The sequence below is a fragment of the Macaca thibetana genome, chromosome 10 (genome assembly GCF_024542745.1).
Source record: "Macaca thibetana thibetana isolate TM-01 chromosome 10, ASM2454274v1, whole genome shotgun sequence".
Lineage (NCBI taxonomy): Eukaryota > Metazoa > Chordata > Mammalia > Primates > Cercopithecidae > Macaca > Macaca thibetana.
The window spans coordinates 72,044,618-72,069,987 of record NC_065587.1 but is presented as its reverse complement, the minus strand read 5'-3'; the positions used below and the strand labels follow the sequence as shown (position 1 = coordinate 72,069,987).

The 25,370-nt window shown below is 40.9% G+C and overlaps 1 protein-coding gene across 6 annotated transcripts in view; it reads left to right on the top strand.

Moving 5' to 3' along the window:
- Positions 1-25,370, top strand: part of DNAAF9 (dynein axonemal assembly factor 9) — a 164,623-nt gene that overhangs the window by 48,894 nt on the left and 90,359 nt on the right. For 5 of the 6 annotated variants that reach the window (XM_050745657.1, XM_050745655.1, XM_050745654.1 and 2 more), the window contains 4 exons: positions 7,351-7,449; positions 12,351-12,406; positions 15,183-15,318; positions 24,180-24,261. In XM_050745657.1, coding sequence (XP_050601614.1) covers positions 7,351-7,449; positions 12,351-12,406; positions 15,183-15,318; positions 24,180-24,261 — 373 coding nt within the window. Of the gene's footprint in view, positions 1-7,093; positions 7,138-7,350; positions 7,450-12,350; positions 12,407-15,182; positions 15,319-24,179; positions 24,262-25,370 lie in introns of all 6 variants that reach the window. The other variant, XM_050745658.1, reaches the window with a different exon arrangement.

Below are 25,370 nucleotides of genomic sequence, written 5' to 3'. Positions count from 1 at the left end.
CTGAGTAGCTGGGGCTACCGGTGTGCGTCACCATGCCTGGCTAATTTTTGTATTAATAGAGACGGGGTTTCACCATGTTGACCAGGCTCGTCTCAAACTCCTGACTTTAGGTGATCTGCCTGCCTCGGCCTCCTAAAGTGCTGGGATTCTAGGCATTAGCCACAGAACCCAGCTTCTGTTTAAACATTTCTAATTAAAGAAGAATGTAAAAGAAAAATAACATCTGAAATTTTTGATTTTTAAAAAAACATCATCATCCCCTGGCTAACCTAATTATGAAAAAAAGTGAAAATGCACAAATATACAGAGAATATAAGAATTAGGAAGACCAATTTAACCACAGATAAAGAAGAGAGACAGGTAATTTAGTAGTATCTGCATGCAGTCTCCTCAATGAGGAGACTGCAGGTCACACATAGAGGCCAGAATAGCACTGTAGTTTTTTTTTTTGTTTTTTGTTGTTGTTGTTGTTGTTGTTGTTTTGAGACGGAGTCTCGCTCTGTCGCCCAGGCTGGAGTGCAGTGGCCGGATCTCAGCTCACTGCAAGCTCTGCCTCCTGGGTTCACGCCATTCTCCTGCCTCAGCCTCCCGAGTAGCTGGGACTACAGGTGCCCGCCACCTCGCCCGGCTAGTTTTTTTTTTGTATTTTTTAGTAGAGAAGGGGTTTCACCGTGTTAGCCAGGATGGTCTCGATCTCCTGACCTTGTGATCCGCCCATCTCGGCCTCCCAAAGTGCTGGGATTACAGGCTTGAGCCACCGCGCCCGGCCAGCACTGTAGTTTTAAGAACATTGCTGGTGTCCCTAGAGTCAGTGGATAGGGTCCACTCAGGAGAGCATCTTTAATTGCACCTGGAACAGCAGTGACATCATGCAACTGAAGTAGCAGCAGTGGTGATCACCATGGGCTGTAGAGCAGGCTCTTTCCTAGTTTTCTGATTTCCTATGAGCTTGATATTCTTAGGTGATTGGAAGAAGGAGAAGGAAGCCCTTTTGATATGTGATAGTGGACTTCCATCCCAAAAAGTAGAGGCTGAGAGCCAGATTTAACTGTATTTGGAAATAATAAAGTAAGGTGATAACTCTGCCTGGAAGTGCTCAGGATTGTTTCTCAGAGGAGTCATGTGTGGTAATCAGAGATTTTCCAGAAAAGGGAGAAGGTGGTAGAACTTTCTAGACAGAGAGGGAAGGAGGCTGTCTGAAAGCCCCAGAATTGTCCTTTGCTGAATTTTGAGAGAAGGTGCTCTAATGTGGCTGCTTTGCCCTCACTGGTATTTAAGCTAGTCCTTGCGTAACTTGGGGAGGGTACAATGAATATGGACTTGGAGCCACCCAAGAGCTGCTTCTGCTGGATGCCAGCCTAGAGCCAAGAGTTCTGTTTGAAGTTCAGTATCCTTGTCCTCTGGCTAAGGGCCAAGGCACAGTGGCATGGTTCCTGCCTTCTGTTGCTTCTTTCTTCTGGATTTGGCCTTGAAGAATCTGAATGATAAACTTTGCATCCACCTCACCAGTTCCACTTACTTACAACAGTATCCATTTCCACAAATTCAGTGTTTATGTTGGGGAAAGTTGGGAGAATAGTGTGCCTACTGGAAAGCACACAGGTTCTAGGTATCTTGTCTAGATATTTTTCCGCTTTTGCTGCTTGTTAGTATTGAATCCTCAGGCAAGTCACTTTATTGCTTGGTGCCTCAGTCTCTTCTCTAAAGTGGGCATAGAGAAGTAACAAAGATGTCAGGAAAATTTAAAAGGACAATATACATAAAACAACATTTCATATAGAATGCTGGTGATTTTTAGTATGAGTCATTGCATCTTGCACTGGAAAAATAGAATGTGCATGGAGCTAAAGGCAGTACTTAATGATTCATTCTACCTTATTCTATAATTAGTACTGACATATCCACCTCCCTCAGGGGTGATTTTTTGGGGAACAAAGTGCCTATCTTCTTCTCTGTAACTCCTAAAGCACACAGTGTTTTTCACCTACAAGTTAGCAGAGAATTGATATTGCTTAACTGTTTGACTGCTTCCTGTCATAGACCCAAACCAAAATGGGTGTCACCAGGTAGGCCATTTAAGTGGAAATATACCTCCTGAGTCTGTTTCTAATAGAATTGAAACACAGTGTATTCTGTATTAATAGCCTTTTTTTTTTTTGCTAGGGGTTAGGGGACAGGGTCTCACTGTATTGCCCAGGCTGATGTGCAGTAGTGCTATCTTGGCTCACTGCAACCTCATCCTCCCAGTCTCAAGTGATTCTCCCACCTCAGCTTCCCGAGAGGCTGGGACTACAAGCACTTGCCACCACACCTGGCTAATTTTTGTGTTTTTTTGTAGAGACACGGCCTCGCTATGTTGCCTGGGCTGGTCTCAAACTCCTGGGCTTAGGTGATCCGCCCACTCCCAGAGTGGATGAGCCACCGCACCCGGTCCCTTTTTGTTTTTTTTAAGTCTCACAAAGTGAAGCATTCTGGTAAAGTTGAAGAGGTTGGACAGAGCCAAGTAAGGAAGGCAAAGATGCACTGTGAGATGGGTGGCTTTGGGCACAGCTTCCCTGAGGCCAGTGATGTGCATTATGAGTATCTGAGAGAGAGCAGACAAGTGTCAGGATGTTGAGGGGAAGGCTCAGTTGTATATATTTATTTACATGTATATACATGTTATATATATGTTATATATATCTATGTGTGTTATGTATAACATGTATATACTTCTGTATATACATATGTTATATATAACATACATGCAATTAATATATATGTATATATATAAAATATTTTGAACTCATAGATTTAAACATATTTCATGTGTTTATATACATTGCAGTTACCATCTTTCTCACAGCCAGCCTTGGGCTGACCTGCAGTAGAGGCAGTACTGAAGATATCTAGTGTGCAAGATCTGATAATAAGCACTTGATACAGGTTATTTTACTTAATTCCTGTAATATCTCTGCAAGGTAGATAGTAGTCATCACAGTTATATAAGGTATTTGAAGCTCAGGTTAAGTTCCTTGCCCAAGGTCACACAGCCAGTAAGAGGCAGAGATTCAAGCACAGGTTTTTCTGAGTTGAAATTTTCTTTAACTGTCGGAATGTGAATGACAGCCAACTTGAGAAGGAGAGTAGATCTGGGACCAGAGAGGTCAGACAGACGTTGAAGGTCTGCAGTTAAAGTGTTAGTTGGAAGCGCTGGAAGTGTATTTATCTCCAGAGTCTAGAAAGGGATAATCCAGTGCCAAAGTGGAAAGATTGCCCTGGGCCCAGGATACAGGGCACTGACTGGACCTGATAGCAGTGAGGCTGAAACCCAGACCCAAAAGGATTGGTTTATCAGGCCAAGCCACAGAGGTGGGATGGCAAGGCATTCTAACCCAGGACCCTACAGATTACCAGTTACAAGTACATGCACATTTGTTTTTATAAAATACTATGTAAAAATAAGTTGAGAGAACATTTCCCAAAGTGTTTACAGTGATTCTTATTCTGTTTTCTGTAATGAACAAATAATACTTAGGCATTTGCTTTTAAAGACTTTTCATTATTAAAATAACATAGATGGCCGGGCATAGTGGCTCACGCCTGTAATCCCAGCACTTTGGGAGACCAAGGCGGGCAGATCACTCGAGGTCAGGAGTTCGAGACCAGCCTGGCCGACATGGTGAAACCCCATATCTACTAAAAATACAAAAAATTTAGCTGAGATCACGCCACTGAACTCCAGCCTGGGTGACAGAGCAAGACTTTGTCTCAATAAATAAATAAATAAAATAACACAGACTCAGAAAATAGCATAAAACTGATGTACAATCTAATAACTTAGTATAAAGCAAAGCAACAGAACCTCCATTATCTCCTTCCTCTTCCCGCAAGAATAACACTATCATAAATTCTATGGTAGTCATTTCCTTACTTTTCTTTGCAGTTTTATCATCCAAATGTATTTTATAAACGTAGTTTAGTTTTGTTTGCCTGCCCTGTATGCATGTGTGTGTTTTAGGTTTCTTTTAATCTATAGGTTTTCTCTATCTCTTTGTTCCCCTGCCCCCTAGCTGTCTGTTGAAGAAACTAGATCATTTGTCTTATAGTTGCCATCAGTTGAAATTTTTTTTTTTTTTTTTGAGATGGAGTCTCACTCTTGTTGTCTAGGCTGGAGTGCAGTGGCATGATCTTGGCTCACTCCAACCTCCGCCTCCCAGGTTCAAACAATTCTCCTGCCTCAGCCTCTCCAGTAGCTGGGATTACAGGCGTGTGCCACCATGCCTGGCTAATTTTTGTATTTGTAATAGAGATGGGGTTTCTCCATGTTGGCCAGGCTGGTCTTGAACTCCTGATCTAAAGAGATCTGCCTGCCTTAGCCTCCCAAAGTGCTGGGATTACAGGCATGAACCACTGCGCCTGCCCCAGTTGAAATTTTCTTTATTTTTTTTTTATTTTTTATTTTATTTTTTTGAGACAGAGTCTCGCTCTGTCGCCCAGGCTGGAGTGCAGTGGCCGGATCTCAGCTCACTGCAAGCTCCGCCTCCCGGGTTCGCGCCATTCTCCTGCCTCAGCCTCCTGAGTAGCTGGGACTACAGGCGCCCGCCACCTCGCCCGGCTAGTTTTTTGTATTTTTAGTAGAGACGGGGTTTCACTGTGTTAGCCAGGATGGTCTCGATCTTCTGACCTCGTGATCCGCCCGTCTCGGCCTCCCAAAGTGCTGGGATTACAGGCTTGAGCCACCGCGCCCGGCCTTGAAATTTTCTTAATTGTATTCCCGTGATGTAGTTTAACATTTTCCCCTGTCTCCTGTATTTCCTGATCATTGGTAATTGCATCTAGAGGTTGAATCAGTTTCAGGGTTGATTTTTGGAGAAACGACTACTTCCTACAGGGTGTTATATTCTTTATCAAGAAGCACATAATGTCTAATTGGTTCTCTTTTTGTTTTGTGAACGGCAGTTGATGTGTAATCCCTAGATTCTTGGTTCATTAATTAGATCCTCAATTCACCGTTGCACAATGATGTTATTCCAATTGTGTATATATACATAAATATATTGTATATATGTATATTGTATATATTTTGAACTCAGATTTAAACATATTTGATGTGTTTATATCCATTGCAATTGCCATCTTCAGTGATGCTCAAATTTTTCTGTCTTTGGATAATGAACTCCCTTCAAGTTGGTTCACAATTTAACAGAATCTTATTTTAACAGAATGCTAATAGTCTTTGATAACTTCCTTGCCAGCTGCTATGTTAAGATATCCCAGCCTTGTCTTGTACATTTCCTGTCTGAGACCCACACTCAGTCAATTCTCTAAAATGTTCTGGTTTCTTTGAATGAGAAGTGGTATTTCAGCACCCCAGTCTGAGTGCTAGAAGTACTCATTGCTGCTGGTTTGGCCATTGTTTCTAGATCTCTTCAGTAGATAGAGCTAGGAAGTATTTTCTATCTCTTTCTCTCTCTGTCTCCCTCCTCCTAATATGTGTTTGTCTGTATATATAGATACCTGTATATGCACAGATTTTTTTTGTTTTATCCTACATTATATATAAAACATACTCAGAAAACACTGTCAGCACTGTCACCTACATGATGACTAAAAAGAATTTTTTTGGTGGGTAGAGATGGGGTGTCACTATGTTGCCCAGGCTGATCTCAAACTACTGGGCTCAAGTGATCCCCTCAGCCTCCCAAAGTGCTGGGATTGCAGGCATGAGCCACCATACCTGGCCAGAATTTTGTGTGTGTGTGTATGTATGTGGTAAGTATCATATATAATATGCATGTGTACATATGTATACATAGATACACACACATCTGTATAGATATAGATATGGATAGGTAGTCTGGACAGCAAGTAGAGAATGTTTACATTGTCTTCCCAGCAGTGTTGCCTTGTGCTTTATGTCTAGGGCCAGAAGTAGAGTCAGTACATGGCTAGCACAGAGGTCTAAGTACTTGTATATGCTTGAGAGGAGGAGGGCATAGATCTGGCCAGTGAGTTTTGGTGCAGCAAATAGAATGCCTGCTATGAGCAAGGCACTAGACTGGGTGCCTAACATATATACCCTTCCATGGTGCAAAATTGACAGTGAAGATGACTGTCCAATTTGAGTATAAATTATTAGCAACTTCAAAATAAGGACAAGGATAATACTTGAGGAGTATCATAAGCAAGTCCTAACTGGTGGGTTTTTTTGTTGTTGTTGTTAATTGATGATGCCTTCAAGAAAAGCCAATAGCAAAAAGCAATTTGTAGTGCTTAAGAATAAGAAGGAGTTCAGAGAGGATGCTAAAAAGCAGCTGGGGTGGGGAATGGAGGCCGCATGTAGAGGAGAGTCAACAAAGAAGGGTTTAGAGTTTCTCAGTACTCATGTGGTTACTAGAAAGAGGGCAGAAGAAAGGAGAGGGCTCTGTGCCACCCTGCCCTTTAAAGTCAATCAGTCCTTCAACAAAGCTGCTCAGATGTGACCCTTTTGGCACTGGACATGGTACCATCCTTTAGGTGCCCTGTAAATAAATTCCTCCCAATAGGGTTGCTAAAGTAAGATGTTTAAGGATCATTACTGTCCTTTCATTCATTCATTTGTTCGGACAGAATCTTGTTCTGTCACCCAGGCTGGAGTGTAGCAGCACAATCCTGCTTCACTCCAACTTGGTCCTCTTGAACTCAAGCGATTCCCCCACCTCAGCCTCCTAAGTAGCTGGGACAACAGGTGCGCACCATCAAGCTCAGCTCATTTTTTTTCATGGTTTTTTTTTTTTTTTTTTTTTTTTTTTTTTTTTGTAGAGACGAGGTCTCATCTTGTTGCCCAAGCTGGTCTGGAACTCCTGGGGCTCACATGATTCTCCCACCTTAGCCTCCCAAAGTTCTGGGGTTACAGACGTGAACCCCTGCTCCTAGCTGTCCTTTTAAACGGCTTTATTTGGAGTATAATTTATGTACTATCATATTCATCCATTTTAAGTGTACAACTCAATTATTTTTAGTAAATTTATAGAGAACGTTTTCATCAGCCCAGAAAGTTCCCTTGTGCCCACTTGCAGTCAGTCTCCGTCCCAAGCCTAGGCAACTACTAGTCTACTTTTTGCCTCTACAGGTTTGCTTTTTCTGAATATTTCACATGAATGGACCACATATCAGGTAGTTTTTTTTATATCTAGCTCTTTCACTTGGCATAATGTTTTTGAGATTCGTCCATATAAGTAGCATGTACTAGTAGTTTGCTACTACCTTTTAAAATAACATATATAAATGGTCTGGTGTTTTGAGATCAGTTACAGTTTCATAATTTGCGCTTTCTAAAATACCTCCTTTATGTGACTAAACACATTAACTTTTTCCTTTTTTCCCCAGGATTTGGTGGCTTTTGAACATCAGTGGACTAGCTTCTTCGCTAATTTTGACACAGAAATTCCTTTCCTGCTAGAACTTTCAGAATCTCAGGCGGGTGAGGTATGTAAGGGAAGGGTCAAAGAAGAAGAAGAAAATGGTTAATTTATTTATTGTTTTAATTTTTTATTTAATTTTTTTCAAAATACAGCACTATCAATTTTAATTTATCATTTCTTTAAGCTGTGTTGTATACCATAAAGAAGTTCCCCTCCATGCCAACCCTTTATAAAAAGCTCTTATTTTGTGTGCCGGCTTCTCCATTAGAAGTATTTTTGCTTTGCAGTGTGGTGGTGCCAGGAATTCTGGGCACTGTTTAATAGACATAGGAATAATTCTCCACATGGGAGTAGCACACCTTTGTCAGTTTAACCTCCAGATATTGAATGCCAAGATGTCTTTCCAAGCAGATGATGCTAGTCAGCAGTTACCAGGCTTGTGAGTAAACCTGAAGTATCTAGATTGACAACCAAGACACAGGACAGCCTCAAAAACTAATCACCAGGAAGGATCTAAGGAACCCTTCTAAGCTTGCATTGTAGCCTTCTTGGGTACTCGCTGCAGCCCTCAACTCTCCTGTGCTCCCCTGTGGCTCAGAGCAAACCCTCCTGCTGATGGTTTGGAGCTGGAATGGATCTTTGTTGTTACGCATTTTACCTTTACTTTTTTTTTTTTTTCTTTTTTCTTTTTTTTTTGAGATGGAGTCTCGCTCTGTCGCCCAGGCTGGAGTGCAGTGGCATGATCTCAGCTCACTGCAACCTCTTCCTTCAGGATTCAAGCAATTCTCCTTCCTCAGCCTCCCAAGTAGCTGGGATTACTGGCACACACCACCATGTACAGCTAATTTTTGTATTTTTAGTAGAGATGGGGTTTCACTTTGTTGGCCAGGCTGGTCTCGAACTCCTGATCTCAAGTGATGACCCACCTCGGCCTCCCAGAGTGCTGGGATTACAGGCGTGAGCCATTGCACCCGGCTACCTTTACATATTTTATAAACCCCACAATACAATGCTCTTATTTTTCTTTAAACAATTACCTTTTTAAGGATTTAAATAATGGGGAAAAAGGTCTTACGTATTTGCCCGTGTGTTGCTTCTGGGCCTTTTGGCTAAGGTCAAATGTAGTATATTTGCCCATGTTGTTGCTCTCTCTGGTGCTCTTCATTACTTTGTGTAGACCCAGACTTCTCCTTGTCATCCTTTTCATTGAAGGAAGGTCTTTAATTTTTGTGGTATTAATCTTCTGATGGTTAATTCTTTCAGCTTTTGAATGTCTGGAAAACAAATCTTTATTTCGCCTTCATTTTTAAAATATATTTTTGCCATGTCTAAATTCTAGATTGACAGTTTTTACCTTTTAATACTCGAAAGATCTTGCTTCAGTGTCTTCTTGCTTGCATTATTTCTGTTGAGAAGTCCTTCATCCTAATCTTTGTACGTACTGTAGTCTTTTATCCTAATTTCTGAATATAGCAGGCCTTTTTTTTTTCCCTCTGGCAACTTTTAAGATTTTCTCTTTATTACTGATTTTGAGTAGTTTAATTATGGTGTGTCTCGCTGTAGTTTTCTTCATGTTTCTTGTGCTTGGATTTTGTTGAGCTTCTTAGGTCTGTAGATTTATAGTTTTCTTTAAGTTTGGAAAGTGTTCGCTCTTCATTCTTCAAACGTTTTTTGTGTTCCATACCTCTCTTCTTTTCTTGAGGGACTCCATTTGCTTCTACATTAGACCACTTGAAGTTGTTCCACATCTCACTGATATCCTTTTCAGTTTTCGGGGTTCTTTTTCCTTTTTCTATTACTATGATTCTACAAGTGAAAGAGATTCCAAAAGGTATACTCAAGTGTCACTGTCGTTTCCTGTTACTTTTTTCTTATTGCCTTCTTCTTTCCACCCATTTTCCCCACTCCATTGACAGTAGGTAACAAACCTCTTGAGTTTCTCATTTATCTTTTCTATTTCATTTGCACAAATGAGCAAATACGTGTGCATTTTCTCATATTGTTACCTTTCTAACATTGAAGAGTAGCATATAGTCATTTCCACTTAACAGTACGTCCTGGAACTCTCTCCCAGTCCTTTTTTTTTTTCTTTGTTTTCTTAACGATGTAAACATATTCAAGTCAGTTCATTGAGATCTTCCTCATTCTTTGTTAGAATTCATAGTACTCCATTTTGTGGATTTGTCTTAATTTATTCAGCCTCTCTTGTGTGTGCACATACTGAGGTTGTTTCTAATATTTTGCCATTACAAACAGAGCCATAGTAAATAACGCAGCGCTTATGTATGTTCCCGTTGTTGGAGGTATATATACCTAGTGATGGGATTGCTGGGTCAAAAGGTAAGTGCGTATGTCATGTTGTTAGTTATTGCCAAATTTCCCTTCAGAAGGATTTTACCAGTTTGCGTTCCCACCAGCACTGTATGAACGCCTGTTGCTGCACAACTTCACCAATAGAATGTATTGTCATACTTTAAAAATGTTCAGTCTCACAGATGAAAAATAGTGTATCAGTATTGTTTCAATTTACATTTCTCTATTAGTTAAGTTGAACATTCCCTCATATATTTGATGGCCATTTTATATGTTGTTTACGTGTTGTTTTTCCATTTTAATATTAGTACAGTATTATTAACTGAACTATAGAGCATAGGTTTTAAGAGGGTTTTTTGTCTCCTGGTTTTTGTTTTTTTTTTTTTTGAGTTGGAGTGTCGCTCTGTCGCCAGGCTGGAGTGCAGTGATGCGATCTCGGCTCACTGCAACCTCCACCTCCCATGTCCTCTCGTTTTTAAAAGTTTGTTATATATTTGGGCTGTTAGCATTTTGTCTCTAGTATATACTCCAGATACTTTTTCCATATTTATCAGTTGGTTTGTTTATAAATTTTTTTTTTTTGCCATGCAAACATTTTTCTTTTTATGTAAATTCATCTGCCTTTTCTTTTATTGCCTCTGAATTTTGAGTCATTATATAGGGAAAGGCTGTAATTGAAAGTCACCCTCTAGCGCTTGTATGGCTTGAATTTTTACATTTAGATCCCTAATCCAAATGTAATTCATGGGAATATGTTGTGAGATACGGATCTACTTTTATTTTTTCCCTCAAATGATTACCAAGTTAGAATCCCAGCTATACAGTTCACTAGCTCTGTGACCTTGGACAAGTAAATTAACTTTTGTATCTTTGTCAACTTATCTCTAGAGGGGAAATAATGATAGAATGAAGCTCATAGGTTGTTATTAGGGTTGCTTGAGATGATAAGTGCCTATCACAGTCACATGGTAAGCCCACAATAAATTTTAAGTATTATGTTAATCTATAGTTTTTACAAATCAGTAAGACAAACATTAGAACTCCAATTGAGCCAGGTGCGGTGGCTCACGACTGTAATCCCAGCATTTTGGAGGCCAAGACGAGTGGATCACTTGAGGTCAGGAGTTCAAGACCAGCCTGACCAACACAGTGAAACCCCGTCTCTACTAAAAATACAAAATTAGCCAGGTGTGGTGATGCACGCCTGTAATCCCAGCTACTTGGGAGGCTAAGGCAGGAGAATTGCTTGAACCTGGGAGGCGAAGGTTGCAGTGAGCTGAAATCATGCCATTGCGCTCCAGCCTGGGCAACAAGAGCAAAACTCCACCTCAATAAATAAATAAATAAATAAAATACTCCAATTGATAAATATCAGAGAATGTAAATAAACTATTAACTAATGAAGGGAAATCCAAATGGCCATTGAACATGTCTAAAATACTCTACTTCATTACAAAGCCAAGGGGTATAAAGGAGACAACAAACAGTGAGGTCCGATTTTTCATTTGTCAACTTGGCAAATATATTGAAACCATTTCATAGGCAGTGCTTATGAGGAGATCATGAGACAGGCACACTCATATTGTAGGTAGACATGCACATGGATAGAACTTTCTTAAAAAACAATTTGGCAACATGGTTCTGCCTTTTTGTTCTGTGATTTCATTTCCAGATCTGCCTTAAGGAAATCATCAGAGCTGCAGATGAAATTTATTAAGTTCATTACATGAGAGGTGTTTTTGTGTGTGTGTGTGTGTGTGTATGTGTGTGTATTTTTTTCCATTATATTGAAGAATTAATAATAATATAAATTTCCATGAACAGAAGACTATTTAATAAAGTTTAGTGCAATCATATATTGTCTATGGTGTACCATAGAGAAAAGATTTGAAGAAAATTTACCAAAATGTTAATAGTTTTTAGACATTATAGGTGGTTTTTATTGTCTTCTACAATGAACATACATTAATCAGAAAAAAAAACCCAGTAAATATTATTTAGTGGGATTAAAATTACTATTTGAATTTTTGGATCCTTTGGACATGAGATCATGCGTGTTAAGTTTTGATTAGTGTTTAGCCTGACACTATGCATCCAAAAGCTGAGACTTACTTCATTGATTTCCCAGGAAACTTCCATCAGTATACTTCGAAATTCCTTGGATTCCTCCTCATTACTGATTTTAAATTAGCACAATAGTATATATTAATTTATTGGAAATGTAGAAAAGTTTTTTTTTTAAATCTCCACATGATTAGCAACTTGGACCATAGATGGTGATTGGTCCAATTTTCTTTCAGTAGTTAAACATTGTAAAATAAAAGGATTTTTTTCTTTATTTTCCTTTTTGCAGGTTTTTGCCTTTTTTTCTTTTTTGGTATTACTTTGTTTGCCACTTACTCCTAAAATTCATATTGCTATTCACCATACACATCTTTCCATGTTCTTATAGTAATCTACAAACAAACATCTCTCTCTTTCTGTAGCTTTCTCTCTCTGTCACACATGCACACACACAAACACACACACCCACACACACACTCACACACTATGCACTCTCCTGAAGCATGTGTGTACATACATATGTGAGGGGTTTTATGACTGTTTTACCAAATTGTGGTCTTAATATATACAATGTTGGCTTCTTTTTAGCCATTCAGAAGTTATTTCAGTCATGGAATGATCTCTAGCCATATAACTGAAAACAGGTAAGTTTCTTTCTTGGGGAAGAAGGGTGAATGGTGATAGAGAAAATGGAGTTGGCAAGGGGATTGGCTGTCGGGGTGCACCCAAGTTCAGAAGCTAGAGTCAGGAAAATATGGGTTGACTTTAGTCATCACAGGGTAAGAAATCTATACTCTGTAAATGTGTCTGTTTTACTGCTTTCATTTTTATTTTATTATTTTATAGTAAACTAGCTTTTTAAACACTGTTGTCGGTCGGGTGCGATGGCTCATGCCTGTAATCCCAGCACTTTGGGAGGCCAAGGTGGGCAGATCAGCTGAGGTCAGGAGTTCGAGACCAGGTTGACCAATATGATGAAACCCCATCTCTACTGAAAATACAAAAATAGCTGGGTGTGGTGGCATGTGCCTATAATCCCAGCTACTCGGGAGACTGAAACAGGAGAATTGCTTGAACCCAGGAGGCAGAGGTTGCAGTGAGCCAAGACGGTGCCATTGCACTTCAGCCCGGGCAACAAGAGTGAAACTCTGTCTCTAAATAAATAAATAAATCCCTGTTGTCTGCTAAAATCTAAAGAAAGGAATTTTTAATTTCATTCCTGGCTCAGGAAAATGACAGGAAGCAAATGAAAATAAATAAATGGGACCTAATTAAATGAACATGCTTCTGCACAGCAATAGAAATAATCATCAGAGTACACAGACAATCCTCAGAATGGGAGAAACTATTTGCAAACTATGCATATGACATATGCATAGTCCAAGGGCTGGGCAGGGGAGCAACAGTGTCTTACAGGGAATAAAAGGGATCAGATGTGAAGGTCCAGCCCCACGAAGAAGATGGGTTCAGTGAGGGTTCAAAAGTGTTTCCTCCCACATCTCTTTTGTCATGATCAGCAGGAGATAACTTCCTCTGATGGATAGAGAGGACATCTTTTCTCTCTTTTCTTCCCCCAATTTCAATCCAATCTAATAGTGAAACAGAGTACCCTGGCTAGGACTCAGAGTCATATTTTTCTGCCCGAAGTGTCACTTCACTTGAATTAAACTTAAGAAGAAAAATCAGCCATGCTTACTTTTAAAAGCCCTTGTTTGCCTGAAGCTTAAGGTAGTATTTTTAAGAGAGTGAAAAGAAATGCAAAGAATTCTTTACATGACACACACTAAGGGCAATTTAGGAAAAAGATAGAGGATAGAGTCATCAAATATTCACTGAGAAACGTATGACATACCAATCAAGAGAGATTCATGGTTTAAAAAAAGGAAGCAAATATGATTACTGCCCTCAAAGTTTATAGGGTAGTGGAGAAAAAGACATTAATCACACAGCTTAACAAAGAAATCTGTTATGACCAACTCTGATTGGTGCCATGAAGGAGAAAAGAGTATAGTACTTTGAAGCCCATCACAGGAGAGCCCAGCCCCCTCCAGGAGAGAGCTGAACAATGAACAGAGATAATTGGGAGTAGGAGGAAGAACAGAGACCCTGAGACAAGAACATAAGGGACATCAAAGAAAATGATCTTGGCTGGAGTATTGAAGTTGGAGTTGAGTGGCCTTCCATGGAGCTGAGAAAGTTCACTAGATCATACAAGTTCTCTTTAGCCATGTTCAAGATTGTGTCCCTTCTCCAGAAAATAACATAAAGGCAGTAAATTGGCATGTTTAAAAGATTATCATCATTGCAGTGTAGAGAATAGGAGGGCAAGAGTGGAAACAGGGAAACAGTGAGGAAGTGTTGCAGTTGTCCAGGGAAGAAATGATGGCAGCATGGGCTAAGGTTGTGGCCATGAAGATGGAAGAAAATGATTAAATAGGAAGGCTTTTGGGGAGGTTGATTATATCTGGAGGGGGAGGAAGCAGAAGTCCAGGAGGCCTTTCAGATGGCTGGGTTCCTGGGTGGATTGTGATGCCATTTAGAACTGGAAGGGGAGGAGACATAGGGAACATAATCACAGAGGAGAGGAGGGAGCAGCAAGCTGCGGGTAAACCCTGGGACTATTTGGAGACCAGGTGGAAGAGGAGGATGACTGACTGGGGAGACTGAGGGGAAACAGTTCTTGCAGTGGAGGGTGGAGGGAGTCAAGTGCTTCTCAGAGACCAATGAAGGAAGGAAGACCTGAAGACCATCTGTTGAATTTGCTGTATGCTACGTGAAAGTCACTTGGTGACTTTGGCAAGAACTCTCTGGATGAAATGACTGAGGAGGCTGATTAGAGTGGGCTGAGGAGTGAGCAGAAAGTAGGAGAAAGTAGGGGAAAGGAAAAGTAGGGGAGAGGAAAAGTTCAGCCAAGAGGGCAGAGAGGAAGGGGATGGGTACAGAGGCAGATGTGTGGTATTGAGAAAATTTGCAACCCTCCTGTGCTCCTTCCCTATTGAAAGTTACTCAGGAATTGATGACTGCTCTATTGTCTGTCTAGTGCAAGTATCATAACTGTCATTCCTTAAGACTCATTTCTGTTAAAATTCTGTTTTATAATACCTGAGTTTTGCTCTATCACTCTATCATGGACAGCAAACTTATGGAACTTATTCCTCAAAAAGTGGGACATGCTGAAAATACAAACTTAGCTTGAGTTTAGTTATGTCCCTAAATGTTAACTGATCCCTATGGGTCAGTAGGGAGACAACTGGCATCCCTTTCCAACCAGCCAAGGACATTTGGTCGACTGTACTGACTGACTGCTTTGCTAAGGCTGCAGGTGTCGCCCAGAAAAGCCTGAGGACTTATTAAGGTCATGGAAGGTTGCCTTGGCCAGGAACTCTTTTCTAATCGCATGTTTTTGACTTCGCTCTCTAGTCCTAATCGGCAGCCATTTGTTCTCTTTGGTAATCACTCCACACGAGAAAACCTGAATGCTGGCAACTTTAACTTCCCTTCTGAAGGACACCTGGTACGAAGCACTGGTCCTGGCGGGAGCTTTGCCAAGCACATGGTAAGTGGCTGGACTGCCTGGTGCTTGGTTAGTTTTATTGTGGGGGTGGGGTGGGTGGGGGGAGCTAGACAAAAGGAACCTTTTCCAGTTAGTGTGTTGATTTAACCCTGAACTTGAAGTTGTTTTAGAGTGAAAAGAAGTGATTAGAAACTGTGTGTACTTTTTTCTGTAGGTACTAGGTATGATTTGAAAACATCACATTTAATTTAGAAATATTTGAAGGAAAAACGTTAAGAATATAGTTTCACAAACCAGTCTTTAAGTTGTCAGAGTAATATTATCAATAGAATTTTTAAAATTAAAAATAATTTGAGGATAGTTATTCCAAGCCTAAGTTTGTTACGCCTTGACTATTACATTTAAGGACAGAAACCAACCTTGATGATCATTGTTTATTGAGAGTGCCAGAGAGAAGATTTTTGCATTTGGTGGCAGATTGTCTGCTGCGTTCTTTTAAAGAAAATATTAGACCTGAATATAAGACTCTAATGACTGTGAAAGTCTGTGCTATCTCAGTGGAATTTTAAGTATTTTCAAAAAGTCTCTGGCAACCAGGAAAGCTGTGGTTAGTAGGTACTGGTTTTTTTGTTTTTTTATTTTTTGAGACAGGGTCTCTGTCACCCAGGCTAGAGTGCAGTGGCACAGCCTTGGCTCACTGCAGCCTTGACCTCCCAGGCTCAGGTGATCCTCCCACCTCAGTCTCCTGAATAGTTGGGACCACAGGCACATGCCACTGTAACCTTCCTGTCTTCCCTAGGGGAGGGGGAAATAGCTAAGAAACACCTTTGATGGTCACAGCCTGGAGACACAGGCCCACTAAAAGACTGAGATTTAACCGTAAAATCATGGAATGTTTCCCTTCCCCATTACCTTAGCACAAGTCTACAATATAACAGCAGGTTACTGCTGACAGAGCTGCAAGGTACAGTCCATCTAAGGTGGAGTTCACAGGGAACCCAAAGAAGAAAAATGGGGAAGAAAAATGGAAGAATACTAGAGGGATTTGAAGTCCCTGGCACCTACAGCTTCAAAAAACATTAAACAGAACCCAACTCCCAGCTAGAGTAACATAAAATCCCACATTAAAAGTCTGTTTCTTCAGTTCCTGTTACCTGATACATCATTTTTGGCTTTCAACAAAAAATTACAAAGCATGCTAAAAAGCAAGAAAAAACACTATTTGAAGAGACAGTGCAACCATCAGAACCAGACCCAGATATGACTCATATTTTGTAATGTACAGATTATTAAAAATAACTGTGATTAATGTTAAAGGCTCTAATGGAAAACATAGGCAACATGTAAGAAGAGATGAATAATGTAAGCAGGAAGGTGGAAACTTGAAGATAGAATCAAAAGGAAATGCTAGGATTCAAAAGCACTGTAATGGAAACAAAGCATGCCTTTAATGGGTTTATTAGTAGAGCAGACATATCCAGAGAAGGAATCAGTAAGTGTGACATCAGTCAGTAGAAAATTCCTGAACAGGAGTGTGAAGAGAAGAAAACAATGAGGAAAAAGAAAATCATCTAAGAACCAGCTGGGCACAGTGGCTCATGCCTGTAATCCCAGCACTTTGGGAGGCCGAGGCAGGTAGATCACCTGAGGTCAGGAGTTTGAGACCAGCCTGGCCAACATAGTGAAACCCCATCTCTACTAAAAATACAAAAAATTAGCTGGGCATGGTGGTGGGCGCCTGTTATCTTAGCTACTAGGGAGACTGAGGTGGGAGAATCACTTGAACCTAGGAGGCGGAGGTTGCAGTGAGCCGAGATCATGCCATTGCACTCCAGCCTAGACAACAAGAGCAAAACTCCGTCTCAGAAAAAAAAAAAGAAATCATCCAAGAACCCTGGGACAATTTCAAAAGATATACATGCCATTGCACTCCAGCCTAGACAACAAGAGCAAAACTCCGTCTCAGAAAAAAAAAAAAAAAAGAAATCATCCAAGAACCCTGGGACAATTTCAAAAGGTATAATGTGCATGTACGGGGAATACCTGAAGAAGAAAAAGAAGGAAATGGAAGAAGTACTTGAAGTATTAATGGCCAAGAAATTTCCAGAATTCATGACAAAGGCACAAAACCACAGACCCAGGAAGCTTAGAGAACAACAAGCAGGGTAAATACCAGAATATATATGCCTAGACCTATCCTGTTCAAACTTCAGAAGATCAAAGACAAAGAGAAAATCTCTTAAGAAGCCAAAGCAGGAAATAAAACACCTTACCTATAGAGAGGAACAAGGATAAAAGTTCCGGTGGACTTCTTATCAGAAACCATACAAACAAGAAAAGAGTGAAATGATATTTTAAAGTGTTGAATGAAAAAACACACCAACCAAACCACATTTTATATCCAACAAAATTATCCTTCAAAAGAAAAGGGAAGAAACAAAAGAGAAATGCTTTCTCTTTTGTTTTGTGAGAGTCTGTGGGACTGTCACAAAAAATCCAAACAAAAAAATTGAATTTATCACTAGCAGATCTGCCCTGTAAGAAATGTTAAGTTGTTCTTTATGTATGTGTGTGTGTGTGTGTGTATATATTACATATTTTAATTTTATATAATTTATATGTGTAATATATAATATATATGTAATATGTAATATATATATCAGAAACCTGGATCCACATAAAGAAAGGAAGAGCATCAAAGAAGGAATAAATGAAGATAAAATGAAATATTTTATATTTCTTATTTTCTTATTCCTTATTATTTTTCTTATTCCTTATTCTTGTAATAGTAACAGTGTATAAGTGATTACAGCATATAGATAAGTGAGTGGCAGCAATGTAATAAGGCACAGGAGGGAGGACATAGGAGTACTCTGATACAAGTTTTATGCACTACACACAAAGTGATAGAGTGTAATTTGAAGCTGGACTTAGATTAGTTATTAATTTATGTCACAAACTCCAGGGAAACCACTAAACATGTCCAGGTTTCAATTGAAAAATCACTAGAGCTCTCAAACCCAGTGAGAAAAGACAGTCATCAGTGCCAGCACTAGCAGAACACAGATGTGAGAATTAACTGACAAGGATTTTAGAGCAACCATCATAAAAATACTTCACAAGGTCAGGAGATCAAGACTATCCTGGCTAACATGGTGAAACCCGGTCTCTACTAAAAATACCAAAAAAAAAACACAAAAAAAACAAAAAAACAGCTGGGCGTGGTGGCACATGCCTGGAGTTCCAGCTACTCTGGAGGCTGAGGCAGGAGAATTGCTTGAACTTGGAAGGCGGAGGTTGCAGTAAGCCAAGATCACGCCACTGCACTCCGGCCTGGGCAACAGAGCAAGACTCCGTGTCAAAAAAAAAAAAAAAAAAAAAAAAACCACTTCAGTGAGCAACTACAAATACCCCTGAGTAAATGTTAGAAAGTTTCAGCAAAGAAATAGAAGATGTGTAGAAAAACCAAATCAAGGCCAGGCACGGTGACTCATGCCTGTAATCCCACAACTTTGAGAAGCTGAGGCGGGTGGATCATGAGGTCAGGAAATCGAGACCATCCTGGTTAACATGGTGAAACCCCGTCTCTGCTAAATATACAAAAAATTAGCCGGGCATGGTGGCAGGCTCCTCTAGTCCCCAGCTACTCGGGAGGCTGAGGCAGGAGAATGGCATGAACCCCGGGAAGTGGAGCTTGCAGTGAGCCGAGAGCGCGCCATTGCACTCCAGCCTGGGCGACAGAGTGAGACTCCGTCTCAAAAAAAAAAAAAAAAAAAGAAAGAAAAGAAAAACCAAATTGAGATTTTAGAGTAAAAATAGACCGGGCTCAGTGGCTCACACCTTTAATCTCAGCACTTTGGGAGGCCAAAGCAGGTGGATTACATGAGGTCAGGAGTTCAAGACCAGCCTGGCCAACATGGCGAAACCCCGTCTCTACTAAAAATACAAAAATCAGCCAGGCATGGTGGCAGGAGCTTGTAAAATCCCAGCTACTTGGGAGGTTGAGGCGGGAGAATCACTTGAACCTGGGTGGCAGAGGCTGCAGTGAGCCGAGATTGCACCATCGCACTCTAGCCTGGGAGATAAGAGCGAAACTCCATCTCAAAAATAAATAAATAAATAAATAAATAAATAAATAAATAACAGCTTAGTCAAAGTTAAAAACTCAGTGAATGGGCTCAATGGCAAAACGGAAATGAGAGAATAAAGAATCAATGAACTTGAAGATAGAACAATAGAAATCATCCATCTGAACAACAGAAAATAGACTGAAAAGAAAAACTGAACAGAACCTCAGAGAGCTGTGGGACTCTCACAAAAAGCCAAATATTCATATTATTGGAGTACCAGAAGGAGAGGAGAACGAGGATGGGACTTAAAAAATGAAGAAATAAAGGTTGAAATTCCCCCAAATTTGGCAGAAGAAAACCCCCACAAAACTATGGATCTAGAAAATCAAGAAGCTGAGTGAACCTTAAACAGGATTAAACCCCAAAATACCCACACCAATAAATACCAAAGTCAAATTGTTGAAAACTACAGACAAAAAATCTTTTTTTAAAAAAATGGGGTCTCACTCTGTCACCCAGGCTGGAGTGCAGTGGCTCAATCTTGACTCACTGCAACCTCCGCCTCCTGGGTTGAAGCAATTCTCATGCCTCAGCCTCTTAGCCTCTTAAGTAGCTGGGACTACAGGTGTGCGCCACCATGCCTGGCTCATTTTTGTATCTTTTGTAGAGACGGGGTTTTGCCATGTTGGCCAGGTTGGTCTTGAACTCCTGACCTCAAGTGATGCACCTGCCTTGGCCTCTCAAAGTGCTGAGATTACAGGCATGTGCCACCACGCTTAGCCCAAACAAAAAGTCTTGAAAACGACCAGAAAGAAATGACACCTTACCCATAGGGGGAAGACAATTTTTTTTTTTTTTTTTTTTTGAGACGGAGTTTTGCTCTTGTCACCCAGACTGGAGTGCAGTGGCGTGATCTCGGCTCACTGCAACGTCTGCCTCCCAGGTTCAAGCTATTCCCCTGCCTCAGCCTCCCAAATAGTTGGGATTACAGGCACCCACCACCACGTGGCTGATTTTTGTATTTTTAGTAGAGATGGGGTTTCACTATGTTGGCCAGGCTGGTCTCAAACTCCTGACCTCAGGTGATCCACCCGCCTTGGCCTCCCAAAGTGCTAGGATTACAGGTGTGAGCCACCATGCCCGGCCGACAATTTTTTGTGTGAAAGTTGTATTTCTTTCTCATCAGAAACCATGAAGGCTAGAAGGAAGTGACACCTATATTTCAAATGCTGAAAGAGAAGAATTGTCAACCTAGAAATCTGTATCTAATAAAAATATCCTTCTAGAATTAAGGGAAAATCAAGACATTCACAGATGAAGGAAAACTACAAGAATTGGTTGCTGGAAGGCCTACCTAAAAGAATAACTTAAAGAAATTTGGTCTAAACAGAGAGGAAATGATAAAAGAAGGAATCTTGGAACATCAGGAAGGGAAGAGAACATAATGATCAAGGCAATGTACCACTGAATTGTATACTTTAAAATGGTTTTATCTCGGCCGGGCGCGGTGGCTCAAGCCTGTAATCCCAGCACTTTGGGAGGCCGAGACGTGCGGATCACGAGGTCAGGAGATCGAGACCATCCTGGCGAACACGGTGAAACCCCGTCTCTACTAAAAAATACAAAAAACTAGCCGGGCAAGGTGGCGGTCGCCTGTAGTCCCAGCTACTCGGGAGGCTGAGGCAGGAGAATGGCGTGAACCCGGGAGGCGGAGCTTGCCGTGAGCCGAGATCGCGCCACTGCACTCCAGCCTGGGTGACAGAGTGAGACTCTGTCTCAAAAAAAAAAAAAATAAATAAAAAATAAAATAAAATAAAATAAAATGGTTTTATCTCAAAAGTTGCAAAAAAATAAAAATAAAAAACCACCCAGTGCATATCCACATTATAGATTGTATTATACAAGCAGTTTCTGCTCTCAGGTCTGTATCACTCCAAAGCCAAAGAGTTTTCACTCATTATTTCAGTAATCCTTGTTGAATGTCTGGTAAATGTCAGTCACTGTGCTAGATGAAGGGATAGTCATGATCTTTGCCTTCGAGGATCCCATGGACTTGAAAACTCCAGGGAAAGCCAGCTGGGAAATGTTTGGACCCAAACACATTGCTTCCTTTTTCCTTCTGAGTCGTGAATTCCTGATCATCCTGGGCTGACTGAGAGCCAGCTAGGAAATGTTTGGAGCAATAATTTAGATGTCCAACACCAAATGCTGGTGAGGATTTGGAACAACAGGAACTCTTATTTATTGCCGGTGGGAATGCAAAAAGGTACAGCCACTTTGGAAGACAGTTTGGCATTTCCTTACAAAACTGAATACAGTCTTGCCATAAGATCCAGCAATTTCGCTCCTTGGTATTTACCCAAAGAATTAAAAACTTATGTCCACACAAAAACCTGCATATGGATATTTACAATTACCAAAACTTAGAAGCAACCAAGATGTCTTTCAGTAAGTGAATGGATGCTATTCAGCGATAAAAAGAAAAGAGCTGTCTGGCCGGGCGCGGTGGTTCAAGCCTGTAATCCCAGCACTTTGGGAGGCCGAGACGGGCGGATCACGAGGTTGGGAGATCAAGACCATCCTGGCTAACATGGTGAAACTCCGTCTCTACTAAAAAAATACAAAAAACTAGCCGGGCGAGGTGGCGGGCGCCTGTAGTCCCAGCTACTCGGGAGGCTGAGGCAGGAGAATGGCGTGAACCCGGGAGGCGGAGCTTGCAGTGAGCTGAGATCCGGCCACTGCACTCCACCTGGGCGACAGAGCGAGACTCCGTCTCAAAAAAAAAAAAAAAAAAGAAAAAAGAGCTGTCAAGCCACAGAAAGACATGGAAGCACCAAGATTCTGATGTCTGTACTGAGACAAACTATTCATTTAGAGAGGGAACACTGAGGAGAGTCAGATTGGATGTGTTTGAAGTTCACTTTAGACAGTGAATTTGAAATGACTGTGAGACATCCGAATAGAGCTGAGGCGGCAGTGGTTAGATACATAAGTCTAGGGTCGCGAGGTTAGTCTTGTCTGAAAGTAAACATTTGAGCATTCCCTTGGTATGAAGGGGGTAATTAAAACCAAGGCTGTAGATAGGATTATCTGGATATATATTGTTATTTATTTATTTCAAAATTTTCCTTTAAATACAAGGATAGGTACCTTTACACCAGACATCCAATGACGCTATCTTGAGGTTCTTCTTGTTTTTTTATAGTCTTCCAGGAAAGCTCACAATTGATTCAGCCTGACTTAAAATGTTTTTAAGAGTCATGCTCTATGACACCAAGGTTTAGACTCTTAACCAGTTACTTATTTTAACTGCTTAAGAAAATCCAAAGTTCTTTTCTGAGAAAAATGTTGACTCTGTATAGATCCCATTCTACTGGCCAACACCTGTGCTGGTGTGTTGATCTTCTGACTGAAATAGACTTCAGATTCATGTACTCAAGTGTACACAACTGAAAGAGAACTGTGCCCTTTCAAATCTGGGGTTTAAACCATATGACTTTAACTCAATGCACAGCACAAACACTTGGCACCTTTAAAAAAAAAAAAAAAAAAACCTTTAATAAGGGAAAATTTGGAGATCCAAGGAACATGTTTTATTTGAGGAAATACATTATCAGCCAGCAATTAGAAATACCTCCTTAAGTTTTCATTCATTGTCATGGCAATATTGATCATATTCACTATTAGTGAATTTTTTTATAGGTTAGTTAGAATAAGTCCTTATTTCCAATCTGTAACTTGGATTCACAATATTACAGAAAAATGCCATGAATTCTAGTGTTGTTGTCTTAAACAATTGAGTAAAATAGAAGGAATGAATATTTGTGTTGTATTTAGCTATTTTTGTATATTGTACTTATTAATGTTCCTTTAGCTCAGTGGTAGTATTTTTGCATTTTATACCTATTATTCTAGGAACCCTCATGAGATGTTGGATTTTCAGAAGAGGAAAGGACATCTATTTTATCTCTGTATCAATGGACATCTTAACAGGGAAGAAGAATAAAAATGTGAAAACCTAGAAGAACTTATTTTCTCTTCCTCAGGGGCTATGTACAGAGATGAAATACAAATGGAGGTGGGGATGTGGATAGCACCCTCCTCTCCTGAATTTGGAGCTGCCCCACACCTCTGCCTGTCATGTCAGCCAGGGTCTTCATGGTGAAAACTCTGGACTGAGTATTGACAGTCAAAACCCAAACACCTTGCTTCCTTTATCCTTCTGAGTCATGTATCCCTTAGCATCCCTGGGCTGACTGAGTATCCAACAGCACCCTCACGGTATAGCCAAAGTTTAAACCACACATACACACACACACACACGCACACGCACCAAAAGATACCTTTGGAAAAACAGTTAAAGATCATCTTTTCCCCTATGTCTTTAAAAAATAATAAATCAGTTTTGTAGAAGAAAATTTATTTCTGGCCAGGCGCAGTGGCTCACGCCTGTAATCTCAGCACTTTGGGAGGCCAAGGCAGGCAGATCACATGAGGTCAGGAGTTCGAGACCAGCCCGGCCAACATGGCAAAACCCTGTCTCTACTAAAAATACAAAAAAAAAAAAAAAAAAAAATTAGCTAGGTGTGATGGCACGTGCCTGTAGTCCCAGCTGCTGGGGAGGCTGAGGCAGGAGAATCACTTGAACCCGGGAGGTGGAGGTTGCAGTGATCTCAGATTATGCCACTGCACTCCATCCTAGGCGACAGAGTAAGACTGTGTCTCAAAAACAAAAGAAAATTTATTTCCATTAACTGTATGCTTTTTGTTTATCTACTAGTACATGCGTAAGTTATTGCCCCTTTTTTATTTTTATTTTTTTCTGACATCCAGGTAGCCCAGTGCGTCTCACCAAAGGGACCTCTTGCTTGTTCAAGAACATACTTTTTTGGAGCTACTCATGTTCCTTACTTAGGTAAGTCCCTGTAAGTTGTCATCTCATCAGCTTATCTAATGAATAGTCTCTCCCATGAATTAAAAGTTGTCACAAAATTCACTGCTTTGCTTGGAAGCTCATGATACCCAATTTGTGGGCCTCCAGCTCCCTCTCTGATTACTTCTGGATAGTTGATGTGTCTAACACATTTCTCACAGAATGTGTTTCAAGAGGAAGATGATTGGTGCAGCCTACATTAAGTCTAACCATGAGTATAACCTTTTGCTAGGTTTCACAGGGGAGGCCAAGATGAGTAAGACCTAGTTTAAGCTAGCAGGAGGTAGAGACCAGACATGGTGGCTCACACCTGTAATCCCAGCACTTTGGGAGGCACAGGCAGGCAGATCACTTGAGGTCAGAAGTTTGAGTCCAGCCTGGTCAACACGGCGAAACCCCATCTCTACTAAAAATACAAAAATTAGCCAGGCGTGCTGGCACACACCTGTAGTCCCAGCTAATCAGGAGGCTGAGGCACCATAATCGCTTGAACCTGGGAGGTGGAGGTTGCAGTGAGCCAAGATTGAGCCACTGCACTCCAGCCTGGGCAGCACAGTGAGACTCTGTCTTAACAACAACAACAAAAAAGCAGGAGGTGGGCCGGGTGCGGTGGCTCATGCCTATAATCCCAGCACTTTGGGAGGCCGAGGTGGGTGGATCACAAGGTCAGGAGATCGAGACCATCCTAGCTAACACAGTGAAACCCCCTCTCTACTAAAAAATACAAAAAAATTAGCCAGGCGTGGTGGTGGGCACCTGTAGTCCCAGCTACTTGGGAGGCTGAGGCAGGAGAATGGTGTGAACCCGGGAGGTGGAGCTTGCAGTGAGCTGAGATTATGGCACTGCACTCCAGCCTGGGCAACAGAGTGAGACTCCGTCTCAAAAAAAAAAAAAAAAAAAAAAAAGGCAGGAGGTAGGGTCCGCAGTGGGAATTTAGATGACTCAGCCAGGTGCCCACTCAACTGTTCTTGTGAGGAAAATGAGAAAAGGCCGTAATAAAAGAGTGCTTAGGAGCTAAGAGCATGCTGTAGGGCCATCCAGAAAGGCTGGGCTGGCTGGGGCTGCCCTGCTTGCTAGGGTAACCAGAAGTT